Source organism: Alligator mississippiensis, chromosome 8 (assembly GCF_030867095.1).
Source record: "Alligator mississippiensis isolate rAllMis1 chromosome 8, rAllMis1, whole genome shotgun sequence".
NCBI lineage: Eukaryota > Metazoa > Chordata > Crocodylia > Alligatoridae > Alligator > Alligator mississippiensis.
In genome coordinates this window covers 12,841,563-12,856,450 of record NC_081831.1, presented here as the reverse complement: position 1 = coordinate 12,856,450, position 14,888 = coordinate 12,841,563, and the positions used below count along the sequence as shown (strand labels likewise).

At 48.6% G+C, this 14,888-nt stretch overlaps 1 protein-coding gene across 1 annotated transcript in view; it reads right to left on the bottom strand.

Annotated features, from left to right (window-relative positions):
* The window catches only part of MYO15B (myosin XVB), a 73,508-nt gene that overhangs the window by 16,456 nt on the left and 42,164 nt on the right, over window positions 1-14,888 (bottom strand). Inside the window, exons 35-50 of the mRNA XM_059732983.1 lie at window positions 14,200-14,313; window positions 13,570-13,670; window positions 13,057-13,284; window positions 12,284-12,374; window positions 11,813-11,914; window positions 10,991-11,177; window positions 10,783-10,870; window positions 10,298-10,514; window positions 8,478-8,596; window positions 7,866-7,925; window positions 7,564-7,639; window positions 6,654-6,772; window positions 6,012-6,130; window positions 5,197-5,338; window positions 4,953-5,064; window positions 4,372-4,532 (exon numbers count right to left, since the gene is read on the bottom strand). Coding sequence (XP_059588966.1) covers window positions 4,372-4,532; window positions 4,953-5,064; window positions 5,197-5,338; window positions 6,012-6,130; window positions 6,654-6,772; window positions 7,564-7,639; window positions 7,866-7,925; window positions 8,478-8,596; window positions 10,298-10,514; window positions 10,783-10,870; window positions 10,991-11,177; window positions 11,813-11,914; window positions 12,284-12,374; window positions 13,057-13,284; window positions 13,570-13,670; window positions 14,200-14,313 — 2,036 coding nt within the window. The remainder of the gene's footprint in view (window positions 1-4,371; window positions 4,533-4,952; window positions 5,065-5,196; window positions 5,339-6,011; window positions 6,131-6,653; window positions 6,773-7,563; window positions 7,640-7,865; window positions 7,926-8,477; window positions 8,597-10,297; window positions 10,515-10,782; window positions 10,871-10,990; window positions 11,178-11,812; window positions 11,915-12,283; window positions 12,375-13,056; window positions 13,285-13,569; window positions 13,671-14,199; window positions 14,314-14,888) is intronic.

Here is a 14,888-nt window from a genome sequence, read left to right as displayed (position 1 = left end):
AAAAGTAGCAGGATGGTGGCCCAGCATAAGAGAGGATGTGGAGCATTTTATCTATAACTGCTTACCTTGTGTTGCAAACAACCCTGATGTACAAAGAATAAAGGGGCCACTGGGGCATCAGCCTATTAAAGGACCATGGCACCGACTGCAAGTTGATTACGTAGAACTGCCCCACACTAAAAGAGGATTTAAATACTGCCTTGTAATTGTAGATGCCTTCACCACATGAGTTGAAGCAATTCCCACTCAAAAAAACGATGCCATGACTACTGTCGAGGTACTGGTAAACGAAATCTTTTTCCCGATTTGGCTTGCCTGATTAAATTGATTCAGATCAGGGTTCTCAATTTACTGCTGAATGCGTTAAAATCCTGTGTGAGACCCTAAACATCAAACAGCGACTTTGTATCGCACACCACCCACCATCCTCAGGACAAGTTGAAAGAACAAACCGAACAATAAAACTAGCACTGAAAAAGGCATCTGAGCAGCAAGGAACAGATTGGGATGAAAAACTTCCTCTTGCATTAATGGCTGTGCGAGGATCTATGGCTGCTCACAGCTTCTCCCCACATGACGCTTTCACAGGTCGGAAAATGAAAATGCCTCAACAGTGGTGGTTAGGAGATACCATCCCTGACTCCTTACAGCCACATGTCTTAAATGACAAGTGGATTGAAAATTTGCTACAGGCGATTTCTGCAACTCACAAACAAATTGCAGCATCCCTAAAGCAAAATCAGCAGAAGATGGACAAGCAACTAGGTCCATTGCTGTGACCCAAGAAGTGGGAAGTTGGAGACCAGGTCATGTATCGATCCCCAGATACAGTTACCTTTTTTCCTATCTGGAAGGGTCCAGTGTATATCATCAACAAAGCTAGCCCCACTGTGTATCAAGTGGACATCTGTGAGGCAAAAAGAAAAATCCAGAAATGGTTCCACTCCTCGCAGTTAAAAGACTGGAAGGGAAGCTAAAGAAAACATTGCAATTATGCTGGATTATTAATTGGGTCTGTTAGGCCTGTGCTTTTGTGCTATGTTTTTCAGGTATTATTAAGATGTGGACTTTATGGTTCAAGATTCTCCCACTACTGCTGACGCTTGTACCTCTGGTGCCAGGGGACGCCCGAAAAGAAGAATGCAGAGAAGACTTCCACTCAGGCCTACCACTCTGTGAGCGAGACTGTCATTGTTGTGTGGTACTCCATTTTTGTGGAAAATTACCAAAGGAAATGCAGTGTGATGCAGTTAACTCCCAGGCAGTATATTTCAGAATTTCTGGCTTGGCATCCAGCTGGACTAAGTCTAAAGTTTCTTGGTGGTGTAAACCAATCAAAAAAACTGACATACAGGGTACTGATTACCTGATCTGGTATAATTCTACCAGGTGCTTAGAAATAATGGTTCGGTGCAATGAAAATTTTGCTTATGCTAAGTTAATGTTTACTGACTATTACCCAGGTCTCGACATAGGAGTCTATGCAAATCTAAATAGAGGTCCAAATAATGAACCATCCTACCGAAATGATCCCCACAGCAAGCACAGTCAAGACTTTGTCCTGGATGCCGACCACTCAAAAAAATCCAAATAATATCCTAGCCTTACAGCTTAAATTTGATCCCTCTCTATTCCCTGTGATTAAATATCCTGATTATTGGCAACTAAATTGGTCCGTGATTCCCAGCTGAATTCCAGCTGGTGAATTCAATGCGTCTTTCACAACCATTACCAATTCCTCTCAATCCAACTTTACTTGGGGAATTGATACACCCCAGGCTCGACATACTGCCACTCACAATGTAAACAGTGCTACCTTTGTACAGGCATTCTTTGTAAATGGCCCAGATAGTGGTATTTGGAAATTTTGGGGTCCCAATGGTACAACAAAAGCACAACTAGTTAAAGTGTGTGGAGAAGCACGCAAAATGACAGTGGGTCCAGTTGTAGTAAAAACAGATGTACAATTGGATGTGGAAATTCAACCAACTCGATCAATTTGTCATCTGTATTAATCAAACAAGAAAAACCCCAGTGTATAAATCTTACACAGCCCTAACAAAAGGGTTGGAAAAAATGGTTAAAAGGTGAAATCCTTGTCACCTCAGAAAAAAGAAAGAAATGATTAGTTAACACAGTTCTTGAAGCTGCAGGAACTGGAATGGGAGTGATTAATTCCATTGATTCAGAAGTAATGGCAAACAAAATAAGCACCCTAGGATCAATCCTGCAGAAAACTGGCATCCCCTTGCAAAAAGGTTTACAGTCAGTTAGTCATTTACAATTACAGATGGGAAACGTAAGCCAAAGCCTAAGTAACACTCTTACCACTGATAGTGCCACCCTGGCAAAGGCTATTTTGTGGTTAGGAGCAAATACCTCAATAGCCTTTACATGCATACAAGCACAGTTGTGGCAATATATCATTGCCAAGAATGTAGTCGACCAAGCCTTAAAGGGAGATATACCTGAAGTCATCAGAAGAAAACATGTAACCAACCCCTGGGCCACCCATACATTGAGCCTCACCATTCCTCAGCTATCAGCCACAGCAAATCCTAATAGCTAGCTCAACAATACCTCTAGGTGTCATCATTAATAAAACAGTTCTCAAGCCTATAATAAACCCAATGGGCAGCTAAAGTACAAGGCTGCTGGAAAAAGATCAACTTGCAGCTGTGTAAAAAAGTTAATCAACAAGCTTATGTATGTCCAAGCTATGTTTTGTATTAAAATGTTTGCCTAAGTTATGATCAAGTGGAATGTCAGTATTCTATGCACCAAGATTATTCTAACCAAAGTAATATGGTTAATATAGGGGAGGGATGTGTATGCTTTAGAACCATGTGTGATGTAGTGTTAGGTAACTCACAAAATCTATCTTTAGAAAAAAGTTCTAACTGTTTTTGTAATGTTGTTGAAATGTCAGGATGTGACCTTAATTTCAGTAGACAAACATTTAGTCAACAGTCTTTCACTTGGGGTTTTCGTATTTTTAATAAAACAGATTTAAGTGATGTCCAATTAGAAATGTCTCCAGAAGAGTTACAAAAATTAACGCACCATCCAGATTTATATCAAAAGGTTCAAGAGGTACAAAATTCAGCAAAGAACACTGTTGTCACAGTACAATGTATAAGCAAGACTGTTATCAGCTTATTAGACAAGGCAAAAAAAGTTATGCACCATCGCTGGTGGGAAAGCTTCCTTGAATGGTCCCCTACTACAACTAACATCCTCAATAAGGCTTTGCACCCTATTGTGGTGACTTTAACTATTGGCATACTGCTAGCAATATTGTAATGTATTCTAGCATGTAGGACCCGGCAGCTGCCTCAGTGCCCGACAGCTTCACAGTCAAGTCCCGTGCCTGCAAAGAAGAGCTGCATGCTCTCCTAAGACGAACATAAATTCAGGCTCACAGGAATGTCTGGCGAGAAGACGTGACCTCGGAGATACCAAAGGTATCTGCCTTAATGGTAATGCCAAAACATCTAGGTGATGCCACATAAATGCTTTATGGGCATCAAGGGGAGATCAGATGACTCAAACTCATGCCAAGCTTGGGCCTACTCACAAAAGTAAAAATACAGAATACTGATGCTAACTGCATATTGCAAGAGGATGCAAGTTCATGGCTAGGCCATCTGAGAAGGATTAATGAAGTATCTCTTCCAGCTTATCTTGCTATATTCAGGATGATTTCAGGCAGACACTTAGTTGTCTGGTGTGTGACCATGTGAAATGTCTATCCTTGATTAATTAGTATGGTAAATATTTCTTTTGCGACTAACTCATGTTTATGTGCAGGAAGAGGCATTCTCCATATGTGATAGATGTCTCCTCCTGATTTAGTATGTTTTTCCCGGCTGTTAATCAGTTTCTTTATATGTTCCAAACTGGATCACCTCTTGTTACTGAAGAAGGTAACTCATTCAAATTAGAAATTTCCGATAACTAGTAATGAGCAGGTTTTTCCTGTCAATTATTGCTTGAGACTCTCTCTTGCCTTACACAACTAAAAGAATGCTTTGAAGATGCTAAACTACGGGTATAAAAAGGCAGTAAAACAGCAAACAGCACGTGCGCTTCAAGAGTGAGAAATCTCTCTGACACCAGCTGATCTGCCCGACTTACTCAAGAAGTTGAAGAGAAACAGACCGCCTCTTCGTTGCTTGTTTGGTAAAAAATCATTACCTTATAGCTAATTACTGGACTTCAATTTGGTTTGGGGTCACTTGATTTGATTTTAAATGCTTGTAGTAAATAAAGCCTTCCTGTCACTCATCAAACGAGGTGTCGTGTCAATCCCTGGGCTAGTCCAGCATCCTAGGTTTTTATTTGCTAACACTGTCCCAGTGCAGACCTCACCTCCTTGCGGACACTCTTCCCCCGCAAGTCACTCCTCGGGCTCTTCCGCACACCCTCGATTCTCTCCATGCTGGCACTGAGGTAATCAGGGACTGCTGCCAGCTGCGTCAAGTTGGCAGGGAAGAGGCCGGACCGGCCGCCAATGGAGCCAAACAGCCATCCTGACAAAGGCGAGTAAGGACAGGGTCAGAGCCAAGAAGTATGGTGGCCCAAGGCAAAAAGAGCACCCTGATTTCCTGCAGTGCCTTCCAGCCTAAAAAGGGCTTTCTAGTCCCTAACTGCACCCCTCTGGCACCTCAAGTTAAGGCCAGGTGGTGGAGCACACAGGAAAGGGATGTGACCCACTGAAGCCACTCTGGGTTCAGTGGCAGAGCTGAGGGTGGGCATCCTAATGTCCAGCCTAGCCTGCTTCAGGAGCCTTGGCCCTCCCTCTTCCCTTCTTCTGTGGCACAGGGGTCCAGTAACACAGTGAAAGGCCTCTTGCATGGTGGATGCAAAGTTCTGGGTGCAGAGCTTTGAGTGCAGACCTCCACAAATCAATTCCTGCAGTGTCCCTATGCCCTGTACACAGCCCCTCTCACCTGGCTCCAACCCATGAATGGGAAGTAACTTGATGATGTCGCCTTTCTTGAAATTCAACAGGCTCTTGTCATCTGTGATGTAGCTGCGCAGAGCGACAACGTAGTTGGAGTCCTGTGGAAGAAAGGGACAAGGAGGGGGCTGCAGCCTGTCACTCTCATTACCACATCTGAGGAGGCCTCAAGCCACACATTACTGTGCTGAGCCAGTGGGTCACACCCAGTCGCTGCTGGACCATTCTCGTACCTGCCTCAGCTCCTGGAGGAAGAGCTCCACCATAGCCTTGACTTGCTGAGCTTTTGTCGAGTGCAGGATCAGCTGCTCATTCTTCAGTGAGAACTCCAGGGTGTTTCTGCCCTTCAGCTCTACGGACATCATGTCTGCAAAACTGAGGATCCCACACCATGAGCCAGCCACCAACACCAGAGCTGGTGACCCAGCCCAACTCAGCAGTGACAACCAACAGAGGGGGACTAGGACAGGGGCCCAAGCAAGCACTCAAGCTGCCAATGCAGGGGCAGAGCTCAGTTGCTGCAGAAGCAGGTCCAAGTATTTCACTAACATTCAAATCTTAAGAGATGACCAGCAGTGCTAAGAGCCACTCACTGTTCCCACTAACTGGGGGTTCTCCTGGCATCAACCCCTCATGAGCCTACACCTAAGAGAACAGACATTGAGATAGGGCTGACACTTTGTAAGCAAAACCCCCAGGCAGGAAACCTGGAGGGGAATGAAAGAAAAAACTAACAAGTTTTAAAACAAAGAGATTGGACCAGTCAGTGAGGTCAATCGCCACAAAGGCTGAGTGACCTTTCACAAGAGCATCGTGTGACCAAGGAAGCCATACTGGATCTTCTGTTTCGTCTCTGCTTCGTGTACAAGGGGAAGGGCAAGATGCAGCAAAACACACTCTATCCTCACTGTCGGGGAAGTGCTAGTCAGAACCACACAAAACTACAGGAAGGCAACAGACAGTGTTCCTGCTCCACAGAAAGCCCAAACAGGAGTGATCCCCTGCCTCTAGTAACCCCCCAAATTCCGCTCCAGGCCCACTCCCTCACCTATAGCTGCAAAGGATCTTCAGGTGTTCAGGGCTAAATCCAGCTGCTTTTACTATCTTCAGCAGCCGGAGGCCCCGGTGAGAAACCCCCAGGATCTGGACATCGCTTCCATTTTCGCCCTGAAAGAGAAGTCCACCTGCTGGTAGAGTCCTGGCAGACTGAGGAACAGAGGCCAGTGAGAGCTAAACATGCTGAAGGATGGACAGGGGAACACCAGGGAGGTGGATGTGTGGAGAATGAGCACAGGACAAGAATCAGGCTAGGAGTGTGGGCAGAGAAGAAGAGGATCCAAAACCCCTGGTGTGTGTGGTGGTGGAGGGTTGGGGGCGGGGGGGGCGGTGGTGGACAGATGGTGGGGCGAGAGAGCGGGACAAACAGCCAGGTGGGAAGAACATGTAGGAAAGAGTTTCAAAATGGCCCAAAGCCACCAATTGTAGGTCCCTGTTATATTCATCAACACCTCACAGGGCACAGTGTTTGGATCTGGGGGGGGGTCACAATCTGCTTGTTCTCTCAACAGGGATCTCATGCCCTGCCTGGCTCTGGGTACAAGCCTGGACTGCAGATCTCCAGCTCACTCAGACCAGAGGAAGTAGAGAGACGCTGGTCTGAACTGGATCTTGAGGAAAGAGAAAATCATACCTGAACTGGGAAGAGGCGGGAGAAGTAGTTGGCCCAGTTATCTCGAGCAGCCACCACGATCCTCTTCTTGAATCCATCCTCCAGAATGGAGCTGGCATCCGGGCCAACCTGGAACTCCGCTGGCAGGGGCACAATGCAGAGGCTGAGTTTCCACAGCAGACAGTGCAGTCTCTCCCTGCTGGAGGTTTGCAGGCAGATTTCCTGCAGCGAGGGAGGGGGCCATGCCAAGCCCCTGCCATCTCTATGCACAGAGGTAATCTCTACAGCCAGAGTCTGTCTCTACTCCACAGCCACCCTCATGGCACCGCCTAGATTTCCCAGCAGTGTTTGCCCTAGTCCTGGAACAGAGGCTGGCATGGAATAGCTAAATTCCCTTGTCTGGGCCAATGGAAATGCCTTTCTTATTAATGATGATGCCTCAGCCCCCTGCAGTCTCTCAACAAACCTTGGGTCTAAACATGCCCAGTTCCAAAATCATGTCCCTCCAATATGGCCTTTCATTGCAACTCCCTTCCCACCAGCACAATCCTCAAGACAGAGCAACCTCTGCTGCCAATGACCCTCATACACAGTGGTCCTGTTTGCAGAACTTCTCCATAATGGCCCCATCGTAGCAATGTAACCAAGTGAAGTATGGGGCAATTCTCCCTTCCTACTCCCTCCCAATCAGAATAGGGTTAAAATTCCCCTGGGTCACAGGGATGTCATGAGAATTAGTGAATGGACCCTGAGTGCTTTGCACAGGGCGCTGTGCTGTATAAACACAGAGGCTGAATGCTAGTGAAGCCATCAAGGCAATGCAATGTCCAGCTATGGAAGTGCCACCCACAGCTGGTTCTCTCCTCAGTCCCTTTCACTGACAAGGCCACAGCTAAGAGCAGGAATAGGGTAAGGAAGAATCACTAGTTACCCAACAAGTCTTTCATTTTCCGCCTCTCCTCCTTGGAGATCCGAAAGCAGGAGTCAGAGTAAGTGTCTCGAATGATCTGCAGGGGAGACAAAGCAGACAGGATTCCATGGGGGAAGCTGTGGGTCAGGGCTGGTGTGGAGTGCCTGAGACTTCCCAGTGGCTAGAGGTTCAGGGATAAAGCAGGGCACGTGGTTTGAATGGGTCCAGGGACCCAAACCATTAACAATATGGGAGTGGGGGCGGCATCCCAGAGAAGCATGTGAACATAAAGGAAGGACCAGGGGATGTGCACAGACTCTCACCTGCTCACACAGGAGGTTCAGAGAATAGGGGTGACTGAAGTTTTCTTTGGGGTAAAACACCTGGAACAAAGAGGATAAAAACAGCCGGAGTGTCAGAAACAGAACAAAAACTGCTTCTATGGGAGTATCTTGCAACCCAGCTATCTTAACACTGACCAGAAGTGTCTGCCTCCAGTGGTAAGCTGAGGCAGAAGAAGGGGTAGTTCTTAGCAGAGGAAGGGAGACTCAGCGAAGCAGGGAGAATCCTGGGTAGCTCAATACATTTGCCAGCCCCTGCCTGCTACGCTGCTATGGGGAGAGAGAGACAGCTGATCGCAGCTTGTGAGGGCTTCTGTGAATGTTTTCCATCGCTAGATCTCATAGTGGAGGGAATGGGCAGGTAAGACACAGGAATGAGCCCCAAGGATACATGCAGCAAGGTCAGGAACTGGACAAGGATCTCCAGACTCCTAGTTCAGTGCCAGGCTTCCCCCTTCAGCTACCAGTGTAGCTGTCTCCAATGTGTCTCAAGCGCAGCAAGTGCAAAGCAAAGCCAGGTTTTTTTCTCCTTTCTCTACCTCCCCCTCTCTAGCCCTTGTGTATGACCCCGTGGCCAGAGGCCTCCGGCTGCACCTCTTTGCGTAGGAAGATTTTCCAGGCGACATTGGTATAGGAGAAGCTGACACTGGCAGTGAGCTTATAGAGCTGGGTCTTGATGCTAGCATCATCTTCTGTTATGGTCCGGGCAGAGCCTGCATGGGAGGAAAAGAAGTTGGGTAGGATCTGGGGACATCTACCCTGAGCCCAAGGCTTGCCAAGGAAGGAGGGTGGCACTGTCTGACCTTACTGGTGGGTCTTCTCAGGGCCACATTATCATAAGTCAGTGACTGGCTTGTGCTAGGTCAGTATGCGAGTAAACTCGCAAAACAGGGGATGGTGTGAGCGCACAAAGCATAGGTGAGAACATGGGGGTCTATGCACAAAGCTCAGTACCGATACAAAACATAGGTTGAAAAATAAAGCATTCAAAAGAGAAGGAAGATAAGAGGTCACTGAGAAAAGATCTGCCCCTTCATGCTTACATATTACAGTATGGTCTCAGTTTATGCCATGATAGAATGATTAGTTGTCACCGATCTTAGTCTCACATATTACTGATACCTACATAATGTATCAATATGTTACGTAGAGTATGCATGCCTGATCTGATTTTTAATTCTCCATGAGATATACCAAACAAGTCCAGTTTGAAGAATCAATTTGTGCTGTTTGGATTTCTTTTTTAATACCATAATACAGGGGTTGTCAGCCAGGGGTACACACCCCCAGGGGTACTTGAGAAGGTCCTAAGGGGTATGCATGGGTGGGTGGGGACAGAGCACCACCATGCACTATCCTGTACTGCCGCGCAGGCACCACCTGCCCAGCCAGATGCGGAGGGGAGGGGAAGCTTGCATGCGGCAGTTGCTGTCACTCCACATTTGGCTATGCACCCCCCCCCACACACACACTTTGTGTCTGGCCGCTGGGGGTACAATGATCTGAAAAGGTTGAAAACCCCTGCCCTAATACATATATAGCCTTCTGTTTAACAACAGTGCTGTGAACATCATTGGAAATCTCCATCCCTCAAACTGCAAAGCACTGTTTATAAATTGGGGCCCCATCTTGCTCCCATTGACAAATCAAAGGCAAAAATTCCATCAGGTTCAATGGAAGCCTCCCAATTCCTCTATACCGTGAGGATCATCCCCATTTTACACATGGACAGAATCTACATTTGAAGAGAGACAGACAAGAACAGAGCCCAGGTCTCCTGTCTCCCAGGTCTGTGCTCTAAGCTGGCAGTGATCCACACTCGCAAGCTCTTCCATGCATTTCTCCACATGCTCTGAAGGAGTTGCACCCCTCCCTTGTGCTCCACATTCCATGCCATGGCAAAGTCCATTGCTTTAATTGCAGCTTTGATAGAGTTTGCCACGTCAAATCATCCATAAAAGCTGTTGTGTGCTGGACTTTGGCACAGTTGGAGTCCAAAAGTCCCTGGCTGTTTTTAGCTAAACTGTGAAGATCGGCCCAGTCCTCAAGATTTTTCCCTTGTTGTTTTTCTGCAAGGCGGGTTTAATGCTGACCAAAAGTGACTGCCTGTCAGAGCTGAAGAGCGATGCCCACATTTTCCCCCATGAAGCAGAAAGAGCAGCAGAAGCTTTCTTAACCTAACACAGCCACAACTCCTCACCCTAGAGCCTGAAGGGGCCAGTTTTCTGGGACAAAGCTAGTTCAGCCTCCATAGGCTAGTCAGTCCCTAGCAAGCCAGATGAAACTGCCAGGAGAGGTCAGGAAGCCGTGCCATGGTGCTACCTATGATACGGGCACCTGCTCCCCGGGAACTGGGCTGAGACCCCCAAGTGCCTCTGGAGGGAAACACCATCAAGCATAAGGGCATTGCTCACCTCTCAGCTCAGACTCCTGCTTGGCTGGATCTGCAAACAGAAGAGGTGGGGGCAGACCAGGGGGAGGCGGAGGGATCTGAGAACCTGGGGGAGAGGTTGGCGGCTGGCCAAAGATATTCATGAGCGGTAGCTGCTTTTCCCGGATGGAGTTGGACTTGGGAGGTGGTGGTGGTGGTGGCACTCCCTTGTGGCTATTCTCTGGTGCCAAAGCTGTCAGCTGCAAGCAGGGAGAGAAAGGGTGTTTGATACACAGTCACACTCCATGTCTACAGGCTCTAGGGTAGTATTTCTCTCAGACAGTGCCTGAAGCAGGAACCATGGCAGCACCAACATAGGGCACCATAAGCCAGGACCCATGGTACAAACAAAAAAAGGCATCAATTCAGATCAGGTGAAGAGCATGTGAATGCTCAGGGCTGGAGCTGCTTATGGCAGCGAAGAGCCTCCATCACACCACTCCACCGTCAAGCATGGGGAGAACTTACTGAGTCAGGAGGCTGATACGTTGCTATCCCCAACTTTGCCAGAGCTTCATTCTTGGGGTCATTCTTCTTTATAAAGGGCTTGGATGTCCTGCAAGGAGACAAGGAAAGAGACCACCAGGTTTACAGCACAGGGCAGCGTGGCACTGGTGAGCATGTGGAGGCACCGAGATGCAATTCCTACCCTCTCCCCACCTGCCTCCCCCCTCACCTCAAGAGCTCAGTGGGCTGTGGCTCTGGGGCTGGCCTACTCTGGTACATCTTGATGATGTTGCGGATCTCCCGGCTGGGCTTGGCCTTGGGCACTGGCCCCGACTGCTTCACCCCAGGCTCCTTGTTTGCTTTAGTGACTGGTTTTTCTGGCTTCTGAATGGGAGTTGGCAAGGGGGGTGCAGGGACTGCAGAGGAGAGAGGGAGACATGAAGGGAGCCAGCAGACAGCACAAAAGAAATCCCCTCTCCCCATTGAGTGTTCACCTGGAGCTAAGTGGCCTTGGGGTCCTTCAGCCTTGCCTTGCTGCTATACCTTCCCAAAACCCACTGCCTTTTCCTCTCTCATCTGCTATTGCTTTGGGGGGCTTGAGTGCAAGAGGCTGAAGAGGGCAGTAACTGAGCTAATGAACACTAGCACTGCCCTCCGCAAGATCCAGGGTGGGCTGAACAGAGCTAACCACTGCTACTCCCAAAGAATTTCCCCCTCCCTGTATCATCTCTCAGCTTAGAAAGACAGTTGCCATGACAGAGACCCTTAAAGAACTAAACTGGATCCACGTTGTTCCCATTGAATAAGCATGCTGGGAGAGAGAAGGATTTCTGGGATCTGAGCCCTATCCCAAGAGTGCAGGGGATTCTCCTTGCATCCACAAGCCGCAGAGATTGGAGGCTGGAGCTCCTAGCTCTGAGGAGGATGCTGGGGCCTGGGGCAATCTGATCCTCACAGTTTGACTAGAGTTTGAACTCCATGGGAATGGCAGGTACTGGGCAGGCCCTGGGTGTGGCACACCAGGTTAGACCTCCTCTGCGTGCTGCCTTACCTGCCTCTGGTTGCGGACTGGAGGCCGTTGCCTTTGGTGCCTCATTTGGCTGTGGCTTTGTGGGAGGGGGTCTGACCTTCTTCACAAAGATCTTTTGCTGCCCTGTACGCAAAAGAAGGGGGTGAACAGTGAAACCCAACACAACCAAAAAAAGTCTCCTAAGCTTGGTTGCATCATGTTACTTGCTTCTTCAACAGCTGTTCCAGCCTGCAGAGGTTTGTGTAAGGCCCTTCTTGCTGTGCAGGAGGGAGGGTATCATGCCCTTCAAGGGTCTCTCTCAGGCCCACACCCAAACTGCAACTCCAGCAGGATCAAATGCCCGGCAGGTACAGCATATTCCCCACATGCCCAGCCCACACTGAGCTTCATGTAGCACAAGGAGCTGCCCCAGGCCGAGGCTGGCTTAAACAACAGTGAAACCAAGGGGTTGGGTCCTCTTTGGAGAAGATTTACAGCCAGGTGGAGACTCACCCATTCTCTGGAAGTACTCTCTCTTCTGCTGGAAGGTCTCTAGAGGCAAGGTGCCCTCATTACTGTCTGAGGCATCCAAGTAGGTGTAGATCTACAAGACATCCACAACAGGCCTGGTTACAGCCTGTTCAGCCTAAGCAGCATGGGGTGCTTGCCTCTGTCCCAGCCAACACAGAGACCCTTGGGGAACTTTCAATGGCTCCCTCATACCCAGAGATGGGCCTAACTAGAAGGGTTTGGACTCTGATCCAGACTCAAAACTTCCTCAAACTCTGGGAAGGTTGGGATGGAGCAGGGTTTGGGTCTAGTTTATTGGCAACACTCTGAAATGGAAAGCTCCTACTGACTTGCACCCAACCCATACAGTATGCAAACCCACAAACACTGGAACATCTCTCACCCCACATCTACTTCAGGGGCCCTAACCTAAGCCCTGATAAATGGGAGGAAGCGTGAAGAAGCATGAAACTCCAAAAGCAGGTCACCACACTGGGAGGAGAGTGATGGAGAATTAAAGGTTTTGCCATTAACTTCCATGAGAATGGGAATGAATAGGATAATGCAGCAAGATTCACTGAGGCCACAGTAAAACTCTCATCAGCTTAAACAATGCCAGGATTTGGCCCTGCTGCCTCAGACCCAGGGGGTGGTTTGACAGGTCTCAGCAGACAGCTGAAGAGGGGTCTGAGCAAGGTTCTCTGCCACCTCCGCCTATGAAAAGGGCAGGAGCACTGTCACGTGGAACCCCACGAGGGACACTCCATGTCTGGTACCGATGTTGTGGCCTCTGGCAGGGACTGTGGTGGCTCAGCATTCTGGTTGCTGCTGGATTTGGTGGGTTTAGGTGCTGGAGTTGGAGCAGGAGCTGGCGCTGGTGCTGGCACTGGAGCTGGTGATGGGATTTTGGCTTGTCTTGACCTTGAGGGCTCAGGAGACCTTGGCCGCTGCCGCCGCTGTTGTTCCTGGGAGATGGTCATGGCCTGCAGGGTCATCTGCTGTGCCTGGAAGAAGGAATTTCCATCTGCATAAACCCTGGCCCTCTGTACAATCTTCTTCTGCTGATTGTACCTTTGAACAGGCTAATGGAGCTCTGTCAACTTCTCTAGGGGTATAGGCATGGTCCAGACCCACCCACACAGTGGTAAATACCCTCAGATGAACAAAGCAGAAAACCACGGGGCAACCAGACAGGGCCTGGATGGGATAATGGAGTAGAGTTCAGCCTCTCACACTAGTGCACTCTTCTCTTCATAGATTTTTCCAAGTCCCCTATCCTTTCCACTCACCATGAGCAAGGCATGCTGGTTGATAAAGGCCTGCTGTTGTGCAGCTATCTGATTAGGGTCTACAGATGGGACCACCGGCTGGGGCTGAGGCAAAACCATGGCTGAGAAAGACAGAGACACACAAGACTGTAGAGGATCATAAGGTAAATGTAAGGGGGGCAAGTGCATCAGGCTGGGGACAAAGAAATACACAGGGTGCAGCTGGTGTGTCCAATGCAAGGGACAAATTCATCACATCCACGCATGATGGAGTGAATCCCAGGCAGGAGCTGCATGTCTTGGCCTGCCTTCCTCCACACAAGTTCAAACCTGCCCCAGTCCCATTCCAATAACTATAATATGATGCCTCTATGAGTTCCTTCTGCTGTTTCTTGCTTCCTGCTCTGCACTATGACATGTGGCTGTGCAGCTATTCAACTGCTGCCAGGCTTCACCTCAGAGGTGGCTGCATTTCAACAGTGGCTTTTCTGACTCCTGGATAAGTGCTCCATGAAGTGCTTGTGGTGAAATGTCTTATGCAGGGCTCCTAGGCACTATGATAAAAAACTATGGACTTGCTCACACAGCCCTCCTTGTTCCAAACCAACTCTCCCCCATTATTTAGTGAAACACTTCTGCATTTGTTATTACCTGGCATAGGTGTGATCCCACCCATAGATGGCATCATTGGCATGGGTGCTGGCATCATTCCACCCATCATTGGCATGGGCTGGTATGCAGGTACTTGCATGATTCCAGGGTAACCTAGGTAGAAAGATGTCACGAGTGAAAATGACCTTCAATGAATCCCAGACCGGAAAGCCCTGCACAGCTGGCAACACACCACACACACAGCCCTGCCATTGGCTCTGCCAATTTGCACTGAGCATGGCAACATGTGATGGCATTTCCATCACATTAGGCAGGCTACACAGCAACACCCAGGAGAGCTGTCCGAGCAGAAGGGGAAATCTGGAACGTTACACACCTTCACAAGAGACCATGCAGTGGGCTCTGCCCTGCATCTTCACTTTGGATCCCTTGTCCCAGCACAACTACAGGGAAGCTTAGTTTCCTTGTTTTCTAACAATCTATGAAAACTGGTAGGTGTATTTATGGTTATTGCAGATCTCAGGGCTGTATTATGGCTATTGCTGCTGATGCAAAAACCAGGGCTGTGGGATCAAGACTGAGTGGTGGGCAAAACCTTTCTGGATCTCTCCTGTCCCTACTTCTGATGTAAAAAGGTCAGTATGGTTGGTGGCAAAAAGTCATGGCAGAGGCAGAAAGTAGCTACCACAGAGGGTATAGCGCCTCTCATGGTGTCCAGGCTGTGGCTG